We start from the raw sequence: 22,168 nt of genomic DNA, 5'->3' as shown, positions 1-22,168 counted from the left end.
GGAGTGTAAGGAAGTTTTTTTTGACAGATTAAGTGAAAAATGAAGTTGGTAATTTACTAGATTGTTCATTAAAATTACTGCAATACCTACAGTAAAAACAACTCTAATATATTGTTAAATATTTCAATGAGGAATATCTAACCAAATTTCATTTGAATTCTGGCTGTATTCTCTGTAATGTGCTTGTTTATGCTGCTTTGTGGTGTGCCATTGAGGCATAGAAAGTAACCAGTTTTCACCATTCCCGCAAGTGTATGATAAGTGGCTTCAACACCATTGATACTAAACATTTTCATTTGAGTAGAAGTTTCTTAAGAAAGCGATTTGGTTATACAACTCAGTATCCCCAAAGAAACATTTTTTCCAAGGCATACATATTAAAAATTGTACATATGAATTATACATATTATCGGAAAAACGAGATTCTCACATTTACAAAAATAGAAATAGTCGGGACAATCAATATCGGACCAGATGCTTCCAGATAGTTAATTAGTAATTCCAGTTAGTCACAGAATAATTAATGATTGTATCATTTATGCAAATAGTCGTTAGCTCGATTAAGCTCCAAAATTACCAAATGAACAGTTAGGATGGAATTAGGTACCGGGACCTGTCAAAATCCTCTCGCCCTTTCGACAGGTCAATGGGCTTATGACTTGGAAGGGTTCACTTCCCTGGAATAAGAACTTAGGCAGGCAGAGGGCCTACCGCGGCCTGAAAAATTAACAATACAAACTAAGTATGTACTGTACCTGTGAAGTATCTCTACCTCATATTGTAACCTCACTTTAAGAGATGGTTGCAGAGTACCAATAGTTGTTCTACTGAGGTAATTGCGCCCCACGTTTTTGCTACAGTGAATAAGTTAATTCAGACCTTGATGACGGTCGAAATGGATCAAAACGTGTCGGTCGGCGACCGCCACGGTCTATTGTGAATTACTAAGTGTCCCACTAGGCCGTGTTCATGGCCCATGTTATACCGTGGCATAGATTACATACAAACATATATTATTACGGAAGCACTAGCATAGATTAGGTATTAAGTTATAAATAAAAAGATTCGTCGAAGTCGAAAATCTTTTTAATTTAACCAATGCTTTTATGGCACGTTGAAGTTACGTGTTAGTTTGCATGTGAAATAAAAGCCAGTAATTAATTCTCAAGCGCAATCAATTAAAACTTAATTGAATTGCAATTTTCGTTTATTTTATGTATTAGTGAGTTTCTAAATTATGTAATAAAACACATTTTTATAATTATAAGAAAGCATGGTTCATAATTAATTAACATGCTTCATGTTATTTAATCAAACAACCTAAGTTTTATAAATTTACTCTACACTTTTGCACTCCTAAAGTACGTCGAGTACCTACGTATATGTGATTAAATCTGTTAACCAGCTTAGGATTAGCGCAAAAAACGCTGGCCTAAATACCTTGAACAGGTAATGCAGTTGTCTGTCTATAAAGCTTTAAAATATTTAGGTTGTATACGAGCACCCATAATATTGTAGTAAATATAAATAAATGTCTATGTGCCGTTACGTTGCCGCAACCTGTTCGCTTCTCAGATATTTTTGCGGTTGATCGGAACGTTCGAGCTTCTCTTAGAAATTCTGCTGATCTAAAGATAACACTTCTTATTTTATTGCTTTAGGGTGTATTTTAGTACTTAGTAGTAAAACCATTTGTACAAAGCGGTGTAGCAAACTAACGGAATAAACAAATAGTTTGTGTTTTATTTTTATGGCAATTGTCGTGTGATTTACTGGCTAACCTAAGTTCGATACTTATGTACAGATGCAAATGCAAAACAATGATTTAGATACCTTCAGTGTTGCAAATCCTTGTTGTTGTAAGATTAGAGGAAGTGAATTTGAGAAAAAAATACATATATTATGGATTTCTCTGAACTAGGATGTTCATCATATGTGGCTGTTATAATGTTAACAGCTTAAAATAGCCCGTTATGAATGGTTAGCACCTCGTATTACAACTGTTATTGTCTTTTATTGTCTATGGTCGGGTATCAATAGTCAACTGTCATTAAACAACTTAAGGTTCTTAGTGCTCTATTATTACAATAGTTCCTTTATAAATAAATTACCCTTTTAAAATTAGCACTTAAATGTACAGCCGTTATTTGTTTACATTCTTAAAAAAATAAATCCAACATCTTAAAAAGAAATTCAATTTTCTGGACATTAAACAGATTGGAATTATAATTGAAAACCATTCTATTGTCTAGGCTTAATAGTATTAATATTGTCATTTGCGCAATATCTTATAAAACACCGACACCTATCATTTCACTTTCATCTCATTTCATCAGTGTTCACGACCTTATCAAGTCTAATTGGCACTTTTCTCTTTCCAGAGATTACCTTCACAAAATTGTTAGGCGTCGCTACCGCCGGATTGTTTTCGTTGTGGACAGTTTGTAAGTGAAATTAGATGGGACGGTAGGCGGAAATTACTGGAAGAACCAAGATGGCGACGGCAGCTCCAGCGTCGTGCATGAGCACCGACCATGGGTGCGTCATGTTCGACTGCCTGGTGCACATCTGGGAGTGGTAAGTATACCTCGAAACGTTTTAACTCTAGAAATAGATATAGGTTTAGATAGACTAACATAGACTAAATAAACATACACATCATACGTAGTACCTAAACCTAGTATAGATAAAACACCATTTAAATTTAAACAGAAACGTAAAAGCTCATTGAATACTCAATAATTTTCTGAAAGACGGAAATCTCAAAGGGCCTACTACCACCCCTTCAAATAAGATTCTTGCTATGCGTACGAGTTATAACGCTCTACATACTTAAATATATCTATACATTTTTTTCTATAAATGATGGTACTGGTTTCTCGAATGTATAAATAAACTAAGTTTTTAAGCCCTAGCATAGTTAATTTAGTTAAGTTTAGAATATTTTATATTTAATTAGCTAATATTTAGATTTTAAATAGTTTGTAACGTAGATATTTAGTTGATGAATAGTTTAAGTACTAATTTTAAGAAATATTAGTTATGACTTTTGACATGTTTAAGGATAGAAACCCATCTGTTGATAATATTATAATATTTGACTTTTAAATCTTAGCGTAGTTAAACAATGGCGATATTATCATAACAGTATAGCAGATGTACGTTTAATAATACCTACAGAACATTGTTAATAATGGTCCTACCAAAACGATGCTAGGTACTTTAAGTTGTTGAATATAACAATCCTAAAACAAGCGGTTCTAGCCGGTATTATGAACAACGACATTATCTAACGAAACAAAATTCCTAAGCCATTAAAGTATACTTGTCCTCTGCAAAAGGAACAAAACTAAATCTATCAAACGATCTAGGCATGTACAGGAGCCTACCCTTTTTAGTTGGCTGATGTGGCTATACCTAATTTGAGCTTCCGTATGACCTATTTCCCATTCACTACAGTTAGCTGATCAAAGAGGAAGGAAGACTACACCATACATTTGCCAGAAAATAATATTAAATAAGGCCGTATTATATATTTTTATACAAATAATTAACTTAAAACCAATACAAGTTTATTTTCATTATATATTTAATCCGCTATTAATTTATCTTCTAATTTGTCTTATTAAGATATTATAGCATCCGGTTAGACGATGAGGAAATGGCTGGTAATGGGCACTAAACATAGCTTTATAACTATGCGGTTTCATGGAAAATGTCTTATTATTTAAACTGTATAACTTTGTTCTTTGTCATACTTAACAATATATCAAAACTATTGGAAGAAAGTTAATATTTTCAAATATTACGCAAAGTAAATGTGCTGATCATGGTTATCAGCACTTTTTATTTGTAATTTGTCATTTTGCCGTCGTTATGCACTACGAATTGGCAGCGAAAGTGACTTACATAAAGTTTACAAGTCATATCAGTTTCGTTTATGGCTTAATTCCAAACCGCTAACAAAGATACGCCAAATTGCCATTAAAATTACATGAACTACGCCCACAAAATAAGTTCCTACGTAGAGCAGACACTTTATTTAAAATTGATATATGTATGTTGTAATAAAATATAAAAAGTAGCGCTGTTTTAAGCTTTGCGTTAGAAAATACTCAGACATAAATATCGATCGCAGCCGTAACTTACTTCCCTGCCAAAGATAAAACAAAGTGACCGCCGTTGTCTCTTTGCGCTATGAAATATTAAAGTGGTAGAGTGGTAGTTCCACCGTCGTGGCTGTGAAGTCGGTGTCAGCTGTCTAGCTCTCTCGTTTACCCAGTGCTTGTGCCACACGAACTGTCGCCTGTCACGCTTCATTTACCACAAAGCCACGGCTTTGAACTGCGCAGTATACAACTTCACATGACACTACAAGTCCCTTTCGCTTGTTTCGTCTTTGCTTGGTTTTCTTTTTTAATTACTTTTGTAGAGTAAATATAAATTTCAGTTGAAATACGGACTGAACATTTCAGAGGTGAAATTCATAATGAAAAGAAAATATTAGCTTGCGTAATAAAAACTTTAATGTAATTTTCTTTCAGGCTCCGTCAGCTTTAAACGCTGGAACATGAACTGAAAAGAATATTAATTTTGCGAAAATACGTGCATTTGAAGTTTTTAAAGTGTAGATTTACATATTAGAGAACATAAAAAAATACTTCTTAATAAGGTTCTTCATCTACCTAAAGTTTTTGTATAGGTATTCTAATTCTGTTGTCTGATTAGCTTTTTCGGTCTTTCATAAGATCTATTGCGTTATATTGTAAGCCTAAAATTAACTAATTAAAAGCTTGTCTTTGGTTAACACCCCGCTCTAAGATTGACGTGTCCGTCTGTGGCATCATAGCTCCCTAACGGAATGATTGCAATTTAGTTTACTTTGTATTAATTACTTTGTATTGTTCTTAAAAACCTTTGATAAAAATCGGTGGAGCTATTTAAAAGTTGTGGGGGTGAAAGTTTTTACCGAGGGTGGTTTTTAATTTTCGTCGTTTAAAACCTTGCTTGATTAGTTACGAAAATATTGCATGGTAGTTAAACGTCCTCCGATGTTCTATTTTCTCATTTCCATTATAAGTTAGCTGCTCTATGGAGTCGCAGTCTGACTTCAGCTCGAGTACGAATACCGGATAATGAAAAGTCTAGACGTATTGTTTGAAAATAGCAGTAGCTTGCGTAGGAAGTGTGCTACATGTAGTCGCCGGGATCATTCTGTGTGAGTATGATGGCACATACGGAAACTTTTGTTGTATTTCGAGCGTTGTGCTTTTTTGTGTAATATAAAAGGTAGACGATAAGGAAGGATCCTAACCGAATGATTTAAAAGTCTATAATAATGTAGTGAGTCGTATCAATAACAATCTAGAAAAGTAAAACAATATATTAATACCGACTCCTCACATCATCCTAAATTAAATATATTCGGAATAAAATAGCTGCACTATAAAGTCTCGGTTCCTGTTACTGTAAGCTTTAGTTAATCCAACGAGACTTTCCGATTGCCAAAGGTGAGCCGGACGTTAAGCAGACGTCAATTTAGTTACGTTACGGGAGCGTCCTTTTAGGCACTCTGATAGAAATTCCATCTAATCTGTCTGGCAAACGAAGACATTTTGACATGATAGAATCTTTAATCTTATAAATCTCTACAGCATGAAATGGAAATAGGTACAAATAAATCTTATTTTCTCAATCATCGCGACGTTGATTGACATCTGATATCTCCGGGGTATGGGTTTGATTTAACTGTTATTGAAATCAATTCGGAGCTTGAATTGTTTACAGTTTCTGAGGGTCATAATAAATGCCTTTGTTTGATGACTTCATATTCTCTTCACTATTTTAAAATGAAGACATGAAATCATGAGCATTGAAAACGTTAGTTGCGATAATAGCTAACACTATTACAGTAAACAATGCGATCGATTCAATCACTGCAAAAGCTATTTAATACAAGTTTTTAAATATGTCATTAACGTTGCGTAAATACATTTAACCTGATTCGTTCATTTCCTTCGTTAATTGCGCAAAACGGGTCTATTTCAACGCGATCACGACGTTTTTAATACCGCATTTCTACTGCAGTGAATGGCGATCTAATCTTAGCGCAAAAGTTGTTTTTGGCAAGAAAACTGAATTTGAGTTTCACATCGATCCGGTCTCAGCACTCGACAATTCCAGGCTGTAATGTCGCCATAATGGAAACCGCGATTGAAATTTCATGTTCTGTCGATCGCTATTTCCATTTCGGGTAATATCAACCACAATCTACATTTAAATATTTTTTGAACAGGATATTTAGGAATGTCGTTTGTAGGTTGTAGCCTAGCACATTCCTGTGTCCTAAAATTTGTTGGTAATGGCAGCTACATTAGGTACTAAAACTTGTACAAGTAAGTTTATCTAAATTCTGGAATTATTTTCTGCGTTTCACGTAATTTAAATTTCAATTTTACTTTTCAAAGTAAATTGCATTATATTTTTCGAAGTAGATTGCTGGCACGGAAACGTCATTAATATTTCATTATGGTTGTATTGTGGACATAATAATATGAAGTAGGAACGTACCACTCGACACAAATAGGACTAATCGTCGAAATTGTCCGACGCGATCAATACAGAAATTAAATATTTATTCTTCGTCCTTCAAATGGATACAAATTGACGAAAATTAAGTTCCTGACGTTCGTCAATACATTATTTAGGCGTCTGGATCATAGTGAGTCGGTGTTGAGTTTCTATTCAGTGAATGAATGAAGACCTTTCTGACCTATGAAGACTTAAAATGATGTAAAATCCCAACTTTAGCGTGTAATGTAAGAGGGCTATGAATTCCGGTTTTAAGGTCAAAGGCTATTCAAGAAGGCAAATGAAGTAAGTGCTCTTCGGCCTTTATCGTCAAAGCAGTAGAGCCTTTGGGTAACGATCGTTTTTAATCAAATTTGTGGTAGATATGGTTGCGTATGTGTTACTGTGGAATAATGAAAGGGGTCCTATCTGATGGAAAGTTCTTATTTGTTCCAAAATTTAATTAAGATCTTCATGGTCATAACACCAATTAGGAAGACGTGTGTACTAAAGCTGTGAACAGGCGAAGATACACGAAGCCCAAATATCTTACATTGCCTATGATATCAGAATAGACCGCATGTCTGGGCAACTAACAATTGTCTTTAACTTGTTAGATTGTACGGCTACAGTAATATAACTTTAACAGTCTGACTATTTCGAACAATGTTTCACTACGAGCGTTTGAGCGCTCGTAACATTTACTGGCTTGACAGTTGTGCTATAATGTAAAGAGGATTATAATGTGCACAGTGTGTGTACACACTGCCACGATTCGCAATCGTAATAAGGGTCTTATTTGATATCATCTTTATTAAAGTGGACACATCAATGATGAATCTGGCGGCACGCCGCAACCCACAAAAGCTTGTTCTGATGCATATATAATCGATATGTTGGCATGAGTCGTACCGTGAACAATCCAAGTAAGGCCATTACTATTCATCGCGTAAAGGGGTCAGTCGTTGGTTTGATTTCCATTGGCTTATGGCTCTAATACCATGCAGATCACGTGGTGACATCTGGCGAAAATTGGGGCTTCGCCGAAGCATGCTATCTATTCACTTAACTCACATCCGTCAGTAATAAATATGGCAGAACGTGCTAACAGAGAGCTTTTTAGGATAGACTTTAAATTGTTCAATATATCCATTAACGTTGTTTAACGGCAAAAATGATCCGGTCGCAAATTGCATTCACCAAATTTTAGATTTCATGCCTCATTTTAAATACGAAAAGTGTGACTGCAATAATATTTTAAATATTTTATGGAAAAAATAATCTTATAAACAAATTTCTTGCAGTACTTTTTAAACAAATCATTTAGGTACTATTATTTTCCGCAGTGATTTGTTTCATGTAAAAACGTGTAGAAATGGAAAGTATTCACTTTCACTATTCTTATTTTTTGTATTACCTTAAAACTGTAGATAATTTATCCAAATTTTCATATTGTCTTTTTTACTTTTTTAAAGAAAAACTTTGTAGGACTTGACAAACGTCGTCTATGTATGGGTAGACGATTTACCAATGTTTTCTATGTGAGGTGAGCAAATTGTATTAGCGTTAATTTTTGAAATAGTACGCAAGAAAACAATGAAAGCTCTTCGACGTAACTCGTTCAATGGCACAGTTTCAAATTGATTGTGGAATTAGTAACCTTCCTTTTAGCTACGGATGCCAGACAAAGGTGCCGATGGCAGTATAACCGATATATTTGGATGAGGACCGATACTAATGATGTTAAACGATGTATAATGAAAAAAAAACCGCCAATGAAAAGTTTTTGCATTAATATTTCTTTCGCTCTATTATTTCTTATACTACGTTTTTTGTTGAAAGTAATTAGTGCGTTTAAAAAAGAATAATAGGAAGACCATTTAAAAATAACGTAATACAATGGAGATTCGCAACAAGTGTAACGAAAGTGTGTCGATATCGAATAGATTTTCACTTGTTTTGGGAAACAATGCCACGTCTGTCGGAGCTCATGCGCCGCACAGCTAATTGGTAAAAGTGAAGCTTTTCTTTGTCCGGCCCAAAAAAGACAAATAGACGAATAACCGCGTTCTTGTATTTTGAATCATAGTTCGTACAACCGACTCGTTGCCCTACGGTTTGCACAACGAATTGGTGTTTATTGACGCACCGGAACATGATTATTGAATTAACGGATTTAACGCTTATTTTGTTTCTATTTATGTTTCTTATATTAGAAAGTGCTCATGCTGTATTGTGATGCGGTGAGAAGTTTTTTAAATTAACTGCTGAATTAAACTAATCGTTAAGTTAAGTCTGGGACCGGTTTGTCATTATAAACAGTAGACGCATTAAAATCTCTCGTTTCACTCATGTAGCTCGTCGTGACCGTTAACGAACCCAGTATTCAAATTTAATTTATTAACATTTTCTTTCCAAACTGTAACCCTTTATCGTATACATATTATAGAGCCTCCGACACAAATCTCCGTCTTTTTCACTCTACAGGAATTCAAATTACCTTATTGGCACGCAGTCGGACACAGGTAAAACCAGTATTATACGGTAAAAGTGTAGACACACCACTTTGAGAGTTATTAAATTTGTTTGCAGGACAGTTTTCATTAGTTGCTTTATAGATGTACTAGTGATGACGTCTGTAGCTGTCTCTGTCTAGCAAGTGCGTTGTCCGTAGCACTGTCTCATGATCCTCCTCCCACTCAACGTAGTGGTTGCCGCGATGCTAGTACGTTACTACTCCAACAGTCGACGGCGGACGGCCGCGAGCGTTCTGCGGTACAATCACTAATCGAAATTAATATTATTTCAAATGCGATAAAACAAAACAATAAAAGTGATAATTATAAATGAAAAGTAGTCGACAAATACAAACAAGTCGCAATTAAATTAAAAACAAACTGGTGAATAGCAGTAAAGAGAAATAATAAGTTAATTAAAGTTTTTGTGTTTAGTGTGAGTGTCCGTAGTGTTTCGATAAAGTGTTATTCAAAAGATCCAGTAAATGAAGAAAATCCTCCGAAGCAGAAGAGTGTTTGATGCCGCCAGCAAATAAGGTACGGCAAACCGGATATTGTACAAGTTACTAGACAGTTGTTCGACTAGTTTAGTATAATTATAGTCAGGCTTATAAACGAGGCTTTAGAAAAAGGATTTTCAACTTTTTATCTTTGTTAAGCCTTCGAAAAGCCACTCGAGGTGGGTCGGATGCATCTAATGTTCAGTCACGCGACGTTTAAATATTTGTAGATGAGATAAACACGGGCGGTTGAGTGCGGTGCACGCCAGCGCCACCGGCCACCCTAACGTGTGCCGGCCAGGTGGTGCAGCCTGCGGCCTACAGGTGGACTCGGCTCACTTACACCTTTGTTGTTTAATTACACCTCTCAGCTCAAACGAGTGAGGGATCCTCTGCCGATGCCGAGCGGGCGCAGTTAAATTTAAATACCTTATCTGTTATCTGAGTGTTCTCTTTATTTAATTACCAGCGCCTGAAATAAATAGCGGTTCCTCAATTTAGGATGACCTACTTTTTGACTGCAGTATCAAAGGTTATCGTTGTTTTATTTCGTCGTCCGGAAGTATTACATTTATAAACAAACTAACGCAGTTGAAATTAAATACTCCTTGTGATTATAAAAAATACCTTAACAAGATCCTATTGCAAATATGACAGTCTTATAATTATATTATACAATACTAGGAATGGTAAAAAGTTTTTCAAATAATGTTCTTGTAAGGACATCATTTAGATTTTATTAATAAAATGCTGTAACAGTTTCAACCATTCAAATCAATATTGAAATGAATAGAAATACCTACTCTTATTTTTTGCTGATACCAACCGTCACTAAAAAGTTGTATGGATCATATTTTTTGCATTATTGTACATGCCCAACTACATGAAAGGTTTAGAAACTCGTATTATATTTATGAGTCATTGAATGACGTGATAATTCAGCTGCTAACATGTAGGTAAAACAAATAGCAAAAATTTTGGGCACATCAAATCAAGTATGGCGGGGGCGATGTGTCATCGACTGTACTGTAGGTACTTCGACGTCTAATATTCGTCGTCTCGGAGGCCTTCCCTAGCGTCATTTGTCTTTGAAGCAGGTAGAACAGACCTTCGTAAGCAAAGTTTTTTGTCCCCAGACCTTTGTTCTGCGGAATTGAATGGCGGCGAGAAGTTCAACGCCATAAGATTTGTTTGAGAAGCACTTGTTACTAAGAATTCTTTGTAATATGTGTGATGTTATGTTTTTATGACGGTCAGGCATCGTTTAGGAATTTTGGCAAGACTGTTGAAAACTATTCTAACCTCAGGATGTGGATAACTTTCGATAATAGTTACCTTGATTGAATTTATTTGATAACTACCATGCTAAAACTTCTCTTTTGAGTTCATGTTATAAAAGCGTTCGATTAACAATTAGTTGCAGGACTAATTGAAATGATTAAAATTTTGCGGTCATTAAAAATCTTACTATAAATGTAACGAAAGTAACAAAATCATAGTAAAAAAGAACCCCAAAAATACCACAAACTGGACGGTATTAAGATTAAACTTCGATGGGGTACAAAATTCCAAGAGTAATTTAGGTATCGCCACGGCAATTTGGAGACCCATATCACATTTTTTGTAAATTTATTGCCTGGGGTTGAAATCCCTGGATGAATGTGAAATGAATATATAAATGAGCCACCAATACAGCGAAAAATAAAAAAAATACGCAGTAATATTGTGGAAACGAACCGACTACTTCAACGTTATTTACGTAAAATTTTATAATTTGTGTATTCTGTGAAGATCACAAGAATCTGCTATCATCCGCTAAAGAACCGCATCCGCTGCGCAATGTGAGTTAGATATTATCCCGCCAGATTAAAGCGAAGAGAATAGATAATTTTTTTTAATTACCTCGGAGAATTACAATAAGCCTGAAAAGCTAAAACTGCTTAGCAAACTGTGCACGCTGGCAGTATGAATTCCTTTTAACGACGAGTTGTCGGTACCACCCCTGAAATGGATGAGAGTTTTTTGTCAGTCTTAGGAAAAGTAATAGCTCCATTTTTAAATTTTCTTATTTTCCTTGAATAAATTGAAAGTTAAGCTTCTCATACAGGCATTATTCATCTATTCAACTCTTCGTTAGCGGAAAAGGCCAGTCTGTGTACTGTGAAAAATGTGGTAAAGATAAATAAATCAGGACCAGAAAAGGTGAAGGTTGGAGTAATGTAAACTGAGAAACAACGTAGTCCAAAAAAGTGCGGCAAAAAAGTTTTCGTTAGATAAGAAATAATGTCAGTTTACTGTCAAACTACATACAATACAGAACTTTTTAAACATTTTTTTGGTTAAAGTAATGTAGTTCTGTCAAGCGAAATTAATTGAAGATCCTTTATTGATGGATATTAATCTAGTAATATACAGGAAAGGCAGTAGGCACTTCCGTGGTTCACAGCTGAGCTAAGGTATGGTTGTATGGTAGTAGTCGGAGTCCCTCGCACCCACACCCCGCGCTTCCCCGCAGGGTGAGTGGCCGGCGCTCGCGCCCGCTCACATCCACAACGATCAGCGTTCAACAAAAAACTTTCCTTCCCTTCCCAGATTTGTCGAGTTTGTTCGGACTTCCAATAATTGTTCGAGTTCCTTTAGGGTACCAATTTGAGGTAATGATACAAATGAGTTGGAATGCAAAAATTGATTTACCCTTGCCCGCTCGATACCCTTCTCGTATTTTGGTTTTTATACACGTAACAGATTACCATGAATCGCTTGTGGAATCTATAGATGGAAAGATTTACCAACTGTTCGACCAAAATTCAATGTATGTGTCACGAAGATGAGATTATTTTACCAATGACAAAATGTTTTGGATTAAATATGAAGATGCTAAAGGTTCCCAGAACTGTTGTTAAATTATTTTCAGTATCTCACAGCGGAAATTGGAAAAAATATTAAGCGGTTTCTTCTCCAGTGAACATGCAAATAATATTTTGTTTATACGGACGAATGGTTTTAATACTTATATTCGCAAACACTGCATACTCTGTTCTTGTATTATAGCGCGTAAGGTCGCTCAGAAAGCAATCTGGTCTCCGACATTTAACCGATGGCACATTGCGCAGAATATTGCGAAGCGTGAAAGGAACATTGGAATGCAGCGGACGTTCTATCGAACCTTTACAATCTTAAATGAAATCTCTACCGTTTAACTCATGCCTTTAGAAAATATGAAATGCATTGACGTAAACTTGGTGATGGGTAATGATAATAAAGCTTTATTGCTATTTAGGCAGTAGGAAATCGGTTTTGTGCTAGAAAATTAATTTAACACTCATTATAATTAAGTACTGCGTTCGTTTGAAGATCTTCTTGTTATACAAATTATAAATTCCCCAAAAAAATGTATTCAATATTGAGCTCATTTGAAATACACGAGTTAAAATGTACGTAACTATATCTATTGCAAGTACAAGTAACTTCATACATGGCATAAATATAAGCTTAGTTTATAGCAGTTCTTATAATTGTAAACGGGTTTATATTTATTTATATTCATGCTACACGACTTGACCGCACCATGCCTTTATATGTTCTTAGAAACGTACGTAAGAGAGATTTTCTTTGAATAATACTAAAGTACAATGATGATATTGCTTAATTTCCTAAATAGTTAGATGTCGATGCGGTTTTTTTTTTATGAAAAACCACTTTCTATGGTCGGTTATTGTTCGTGTGGTGTTCTTGTCTTGAATTACTTAGTTAAGCTCTACATGCTTAAACCTAATTAACTTAGTGACGGACCTCACCATTATAATTTAAAGTTGTAAAGTTAACTTTGTCTACTAGCTTTCTGTGAAATTTGTTGCGTGTGCAGGAAGTTCTCGAGCTTTTAAGAGGAATATGTTATAACTTATGAAGAATATTGTGCATTAAGGTGCAGTTAGGTGAGCGGTCGATAGGTACTGCAGGCTGCGGCGCAGTTACGCAACACCTGCGGCTCCGAGGGCCTCAAACGTTTATCTTGAGAGTACAGTTACCACGTTTGCCTTACACCCACCACGCAAGGCTGTTTACATTACAAACTAGGCCCTTTATATTGGACCTGTGTAAAGCACACGTGTGACGGAACTCATGCAACTTTAGAGATAAGGATTGAGATTGAACATTCTAGTCTGTTTAAAGCCACGTTTCATATTTCAGCATCCGTAAGACAGCATATCATCTTAGAAATTGTTTCGTATATCTGCTCTGTAGGCAAAATATTGTGAATCTATGTTGAGGAGGTTGATAAGTTTTGCAGAATCTGTAGTCAACAAAGATTACTTATTTTAAATTTGTTTCTGTATTTCACTTTGAAATAAAGGTACAATTTCCGTTAATTCTCGACGAAGTATTAAAGCTACTAAATCCAGTGGAATTCAATGTTCAGTCGCGATAAGTTGGAACTGGCTTAATCCTCTGCCTTTACTACGTATTCAACTTTAAAACGAATGCCAAAGGTTATGTTAAAATTTGTTCCGACATTATAGACTCCGAGCTTAATCCTGACCCGCAATCGTTCATTTAGGTAAAGCCTCTTAAGAATCCAGCGGTGTTGTATTTCGAGGAATCGCTGGCAAGGGTCGCGTTACCTATGATAAAGACTACGTAATGGTTGTTACTCTGTTAGCTTTCGTTTATGTTATGAGATGTTTAGTTAAGATAACGCGACGGACGAAGCTTAGCCAGACCATTTACCTGAGCTTTACGATTTATTAAAATTAATTAGAGTTTTAACCTTAAGTACTTTAAGTAGTTAATAAGTTAGTCTTAAGTTTAGTAATAATTTATAAGTAATGTGTATGGATAACTGTAGACTTAAGTGTGTATAATTTTACTAAAAGTCTTGTGTTGTGTGCAGGTTAATACACAATCAAATACCAGGGTGAGTGTTTTACAATGAATGAATGTATGTTTGTTTTAATGTCTTCTTAGTTCTTCAGACTGTGTATTTATTGTTTAATTTAAAAGCGAATCCGAAAAATAAGGCACAGCCTTTTTCAAAATTAAACTTAAGGTAAGACAATTGGCAGTAACTCGTAGGGTTTTAGTTATGTTATACTGTTGCTGCTTTTTCCTTTGAAACCGCCTTGTGCCTTTTTGTAAACCTTTAAGTTAAGAATGTTTTGAATAGATTGCTGACTCCTATAATATCAACGCACATAAAAACTTTGATTGGAAGAAGATAGTGCACGTCTATTGCGAAATTACATTTAATTGTGAATTCTTTACTATGACAATTGGCGTCTAACATTATTCCTTTAATAAACCTTTGTGATAGAGATAGAGCACATGCGACTACCTACCATAACTATTACGCGACGTACCCAGTGTGACAATGACTTTCGTCTCTCACGATTCTGTGTCATTTCGCTCTAGTGACGTGACGATACTATCTTCAAAGGCACGTAGACTACCAACTATAAAATTAAATTCTAATTTTTAATGATGGTTCCTTTTTTGTTATATCTATGATATAAACAGATGTAAGAAATGTTAGAAGGAATTGTTAAGAAATTAAATACCTCAATCTGAAATTTTACTCAGTTTTTTGGGAGAAGTTTGAAGAAAATAACAAAGAAAGATAATATTCAAAGTAAAGTACAATAATTTCAATAATTGGATAATAATCTACGTGCTACAAACAAGTTACCCTATTCACCAGTGGTCGCCCATGTGGAACCAGTAGTCGGCCACTGTGTATCCTGTAGGTCGACAATCTGCTTACAATTATAGATACTCGTAAACACAAAAAGGTTATAAAAATGTATTGTTCAAAATTGCAAATACATTCATAAGATCAAAATGGCACGGGTCTTCTGTTAAACTCCAATTAAAAATGCAATTTTCGTACACAAACTTGAACATTTCAGACAAAATGAGAAATTATCAAGAGATAAAACAAAAGCACATTTCTCCTTCCTGGCTCGTGCTTGGCGCAAGTTTTTTCTTAATTCAAACCGGTCTTGCACCAGTATATCAAATATTACTGATTACATAACAAGCTCGCTACATAATTACATTCTTACAAGAAATGTAATGAAGTCAGTCGGCCTGGTTGCCGAGACTATAACTTTCTTCTCTCACGACTTTTGTCTCAATTTGTTGCGTGTTACTCAATTAAATACACACACCTCAACACTTTTAAATCCTGTGTTATAATAAAATTGACTGTTGCGTTTACACGTTACATACAATGTAAAATGCGTCAATAAGTCAGTTTTTGTTTCGACTGTATGCAAATTATTACCATAGCGTGGTAATTTATTTTCATTTGATTTCTTTACTTTTCGCTGTTCATACCGTGGGTACTACCTGTAGCCATTAATTCCCACATACAATAAACCTTTAATCACAGCCACATATAACCTAGAAAACAATGTAGTTTTATATGTGCTTAGTGTGTGAATGAAGGAAAGTTAAATACTAATATAAATAAATGACAAAAAGAAGGAAAGCTAGTAACAGGTGGCACGTCTTCTCCATAAACAACGCAATACATGTGTCTCTAATGCGTTATTAAGTACTGTCGCAATTCTCACTGTAATCAAAGTGTATTATAATCTTCTTTGACACCTAATGTCGCAACCTAATGTTGCGTTGGATATCTTTTGTTTTCGATACGTATCACCCATAACTTTATTTGACCTGATTTTGTGTTCTAATCGACTATTTGCTAATTAGCGATTGGCGTCGCTTTCATTATCGTCAAGTATTTGTATGAGCTACAGGTTAACTCGGTATGTTTACTTATTGCGTGGGAACTCTTAGCAATTACCTGTGATACTGCATCCGACGATGGAAATGGGGTCTGGTTTTGTGGACTTTGTTGATAATCTTCAAAAACAATTATTACCCAAAATAAATAAAACAACGTTTGGGTGGGTCGTCCATGTGCTCAAAAGCTTGTTTGTTGACATCATTTAGGAGACCTTTAAGGTGCAAAAGATGCCTAAGCTGAGTCACACAGTGCTGACTTATTGCGAGTCAGAGGTTGGCCTTCGTGCTTCGAATTCATATTACTGTACTTATCGATGTTTACGCCAGATGAGTACTATTTACTAGCTCAGCTGTGCAAAACACAATACTATAGACACACTTTTTTATACGCTTATAAGCATGTGTGTTTTAAATATATTCAGAATAGCCGCGTAACTTACACATTTCGGCAATTACTGCAGTGTCTTTTTCCATAAAATTGTGTGATAGGAAGCTCAAAACTTGGCTAACGCAATACATCAATGGAATGCCGACATTTGCAAATCATTATTTCACCTGCAGTCAACATAATGATTATACATTATTAGCATGTAGGTACCTATGAGTTGAGATAAACAAGTATGTACCGAGCATACACAGTCACGTTTTTGCAATTTAGTGAGCCTGTATTTAGAATTGCAGTCGTATATTTAGATATCAAATTATTTGATTTATTAAATTGCCTCCAGTTCTTTAGTTAGTACGAATAATAGCTTATGGGAAATGTTTCACTCAGATTCGATATGAATATTAAAAATGTATGATCGTAGAATACATTTCAAAATCTGTAGTTTCATCAATGTTAAAATAAAACGCGACATTTGACCTAAAAGTCTTTCATTAATAGAGTGCTTCAAATCATATTACGGTTAAATTTTTCAGGCGCTCGGCCAACTAGGTTGCAGACTTACATTTTGTGACAATGTAGGCTGCAATAGTTATTTATTAACTGCATCTTATTTGGCTGGAATCCTAAACACCAATCCATTATGCCTTTTTTTGGACCTATTATATTGCGTATATTTATTTTGGGTAAGGAACCTCAAAAATAAATAGCCATCCCAGTAGACGAACTCGAAGATATGTATGCATGGCCGTTGACAACCTTGCCAGAACGAATATACACAGTCCAATGCAATTTGCCCTGGGTATATCCGTGGTCTTTTTTCGTGTTAAATACTGTCTACATAAGTACTCGCATACATTTGAGAGACTGTAGTTTTCCTCAAGACCCCTTTAAGATATTTGTTGATCTTCGGGGAGCCTTTAGCTATCGAAGTAATATAACGTAAATCGGTCCCTTTTCTAACTTAGGAAAGGCACTTCAGTGTTCCATAATAAGGCCCAAAGGGGCTTCATTTAAACTGAAGTTTCTTCAAACACGCCATGGCGATTTGGGAGTTGTTTGGCTTTTAGCGAGGGTATGATTGTTCTTGTATCGTGTATAATTTAGTACGTTTTTGCGAGGTCAAATACAACATCCATGTAAGTATATCTTCAGGTAGTAATTGTAAAATAATGATACAACTGGTAGGCACAAGCCCCTCTGATTGAAAAGCTGATTGATATAAATGGCGTAAGTCAACAATAGACTATTTCACATGAACGAGTAGCAACAAGCAATAGTTACCATTTGTGACTTTGGCAATGCCTCATTCATGCGCACAGTTTAATCAATCTTTAGTTAAGAGCACGCACCGAGGCAGGCGCGTGTCGATCGTTTTGTAATGAATTATGTATAGCATGGGCAAATCTGTCCTTGCATACCAGTCACTAGCATTTGTTAAAGTAGGCGAAAAATAACGAGTCCGTATGCAAATATGTATATTGACTTGTAATGTATTAGTCCATAACACTCTCGTTTTCGATTAAAAGTGGTTTGTTTTATCGCACAGACAAGTAAACCATTAAAAAAGTTCCATTAAAGAAGGTTTGCAAACATTTTTAATATTCAAGACAGTGCCTGTGCCTAATGTCTGTGTGACTCTTCGGTCTAACAATCCGTGAAAGAAATCGTTAGATCTACATTACTCTGACAGCTCGTATCAACTATCACTGATCTACATAACAAAGATAGCTATTAGCACGTTTGCCGAGCCCTACGATAATCGTGACTGGCTCATTGCCACCACGGCTGCTTGATCCCTCGAGTTGTTAGTATTTGTTTCTCAGTATAAATAAACCAGTCAATCTTGTAATTAGTTATTTTTGAACAGAGTGCACCATGGCATGTTTGACTCTGTATGCTAATGGATTGCATATGTACGTCTATTTTGGTACATTTTGCTGCTATGCATGATCTGGAAATGAAATCTAACGAGAGGCTATACATCAACAACTTATATCAACACCTGCCGAGGTTGTTGTAGTTGTAAGAACCACTTCACAGATATTTTTTTCTTAAATGTTTATGGCCGTATTCACATGTTGTATAGTTATCCTTCTTTGGTTGTTAAGCAGCTACTTTAAAGTGCCTGCAATAAGTCAATGTTATCTGTTTGGAACATTATTTATGTTTTTATCCCACACTTGTAGCAACGACGGAAGTTTCTTTTGACTATTATGAGCGCGTAAATTAGGGCGTCGAGTGTAGATCAAATGTTAATAATAGCTTTTTTGGTGAGAGTAAGCATCAAGTAAGATAAAACGAACTAATTTAGAATGCATATTATGTCAGTAAGATGTATAATAATAACAAGATGATAAATAAGTCAAAATACATATTTATAGAGCAAAATTACTTCAAACTTGTAATTTGTTGTCACATGACAGTCCATCACTTAATGACGGATCGCGGAGTTAGAATAAATCGGTAGTATCGATAATAACACAACAGGTCGATGAATGAGGGCACTGTTACACATTTTAATGTTAGAATTAGGCTCATCTTGATATAGATAAAATGTTGATAAGTATTCTTTGAAGTTCTTATAACGGTATCATTAGATTAATGTTCGTAAACCTATTAGTTGTTGCCGTTGCTAGTAACAGGTGCGTTTCCGATATAATCCGGACGGAATCTAGTCGACCTTTTTATTATTCAATGCCCTATGGAAGTGAGATATGCGATTCGTCGAGTAGCGCATAATAACTACCGCAGTCGCAACATTGTGGACACTCACCGACCTTAAGCTGTCTCTTAGTGACAATCTAATTATATTTATTTATAAGATCAACTTTCAAAAAGATTAAAATTTTAAGTTCATGTTTGGATATTATATAAATATTAAAAAAAGTCTATCAATCACGTTCATTGACATTGAGGATTGACGTCACGCAGGCTCGGTTGGTATGCGTCTGCATTGTGATCTGCTGATCCCACGCAGATCCATTCAATTTAAGATCCGTAATAAATTACACTAACATGCCAATAACATTGTCATCGGTGGCAGGTGATTCTTAACATTTAAGGATTCGTGAACTATTTTTCAAGCTGAGAATATTACAACATATTTGGGTCCATAAATAAAAGATGATATTTAAACTTATTCAGCTAGTATTAATACTAATAGAGCAAACAAGTACAACCAAATGAGAAAAAATTCACGTAGAACTTGGTTAATGACCAATATCTGTATACTCATTAGGAAGTTGTAACATAAGATTGATCGACTCTTATTTATCAAAGACTCCTACACGAACAACTTGTACACTACATAAAAAAAATGTAATTAAACCTCTTTGAACCTGCATTTGTTTTATCAAATGCTCCAAATCCAAGTTCACAGAAGTAGTAGCAGTAGACCTGTAAAACAGTTTTATTCCTTAATCATTAAACACTATCTTCGTATTGGTCTGTTTTATAAAGCCGTTCTATTTTAATACCAATCAAGAGTTCATAAACTTGAAATTATTCATGGTTTTTTATTACTTTATAATTGTATTACGAAATATACTGGTCCATCTAAGAGTAGTGAAGGCATTTTAACGAACCATAAAAGTACGGATTACATATTGAGAAAGAGAGACCTATTGATGAAGTAGCTATAGGTGATGGTCAAATAAAGAGCATCAAATCTGCATATTAGCATCAAGTACCTAAAGGCGACGGTGTTTATGAACAAAAGTAGAGACGAATTTGATCCTAGCTCCTGGCAATAGCAATGTCAAAATGTAGTCACAAATGTGCGGTCGTGTATCTGTGTTTCAAGTCGATGCACGGAGTACGGTATCAATCTTATTAACCAGTTTACAAACCGAAGCTAGTTTGGTATGTTAATGGGTATTGATAAAACCCACATCAATGTCACGAACATCCGCTCAGTGCTATGAAAGTTCAAGACAAATGTAACGAGAATGTTTTACTGATTGAGGAAATTGTAAGACAAGATTTTGTTTAAACTGATAATTCAACTTTAAAGAAAACGTTTTACTTGCGTATCCAAAAAGGTTTGTTGTTGACCTTTTTTGAGTTAAAACTGTATTACAATTGAATGATTAAAATGGTTTTTCACAACGTATAAATTTGCAAACAGTAGTTAGGGTTAAGTTTTTTGAATAGAGCGATCGTCAATTATTACGAACCCAGGATAAAACGTGTTTGAAGGTATTATGACTCAGGTATGTGATTAGCGGTGATATGTTTTAAATAAATAAAAATACAATTATGGTAGAACTCATTGCTAGATTCTGGGAATTTGAGGAACATATTACTAGCTTTCTGAGAATTTTCGATAACTTTTGCTACAAAGGTATTATTAACAACAATTTATTTTTATTTTTATCGCTACCCGATAAGACTGTCGCGTCTATTGTTCACATAATTATATACCCACTAAGGTCTTATCGTTTTCAATTTATTTCCATATCGGAATACTGTAAATAAATAATAAACAATAACTTTTAATGATTTTTGGCCACTGTAAAGTTGTAGTAAATAAACAATCTTGCAAGCCACACGTAATAGCGAAGGTTTTTCTAAGATTGGTTAGTGGATAGGGATGTGATAAGGTCAGCAATATCTATCAAAGTGTTGCAACCAGATATAAGATAGACTCAAGGTAGTCTAGCACCTAATTTATAATTTAATGGTCCAAAGTATTGATTAGTAGCACGGAACAAGACGAAATGAAACGATTTGCACTCGTTAGGCAACCATTTATTGCCGTTAATTTAAAATTACTAATTGATTAGGTATATTTCATTTCTATAATAGAGATGACTCACTTGGTGCTTATTCCATTTTATACTGCCAGACAGAGATTTGCATCGCTTTTATGCAGCAGACATTCTCTCAGTACATGCTCAATACACACAAAATGGCTTAACATCCATATTTATGACGCGCATGCGTGATTTCCTACCGGCGCCAATCTTTTACGATGATTACAATCTTACAGGCTTTTGTCGCGACAAAACACATCTTCTAGTAAGAATTCTCTATTACTACAATTGTAAAACGAAAACATCAAGTCGTCAGACATCGTTGAGTATAATCATGTAATTACCTTGTTCGGCAATCGTCGTTTTCAGCGCGCTGTAAAATATGTGTCCATTATCTTAATATATTCTATTTGTCACATTGTAACAATTGGAGAAGTCAACTCATTCGTTTCCGTTAGGGATATCTGTGTCTTACATCTGCTTAAAAATATTCTATTACTTTTGCATGTATAGCCTTATGTAACGTGTAATATAATCTCGGCAGTCGTAAGATATTGAAAAGTAATCATTCAGTTTCCCCCAATAGGTTTTGCATTACAAATTTACAATTCTCGTAGTACCGGTACCTCATTAACTTTTCTATGTAGTTACAATGCTAGAAAGGGTAAACAGTGATTGGAAGAAAGTAAA

At 35.0% G+C, this 22,168-nt stretch overlaps 1 protein-coding gene across 8 annotated transcripts in view; it reads left to right on the top strand.

The window, feature by feature from the left end:
* The window catches only part of LOC113499176, a 52,262-nt gene that overhangs the window by 2,869 nt on the left and 27,225 nt on the right, over positions 1-22,168 (top strand). For 7 of the 8 annotated variants that reach the window (XR_003401085.1, XM_026879544.1, XM_026879543.1 and 4 more), the window contains exon 2: positions 2,382-2,577. Coding sequence is in view for 6 of the 8 variants with exons in the window: in XM_026879544.1 (XP_026735345.1) it covers positions 2,495-2,577 (83 nt within the window). In the remaining 2 variants the exon portion in view is untranslated. Of the gene's footprint in view, positions 1-2,381; positions 2,578-7,930; positions 9,624-22,168 lie in introns of those variants that run through there. The other variant, XM_026879539.1, reaches the window with a different exon arrangement.

This window comes from Trichoplusia ni, chromosome 12, assembly GCF_003590095.1.
Source record: "Trichoplusia ni isolate ovarian cell line Hi5 chromosome 12, tn1, whole genome shotgun sequence".
Classification (NCBI taxonomy): Eukaryota; Metazoa; Arthropoda; class Insecta; order Lepidoptera; family Noctuidae; genus Trichoplusia; species Trichoplusia ni.
The sequence above is the reverse complement of the archived record's forward strand: the minus strand, read 5'-3'. Positions and strand labels throughout refer to the sequence as shown.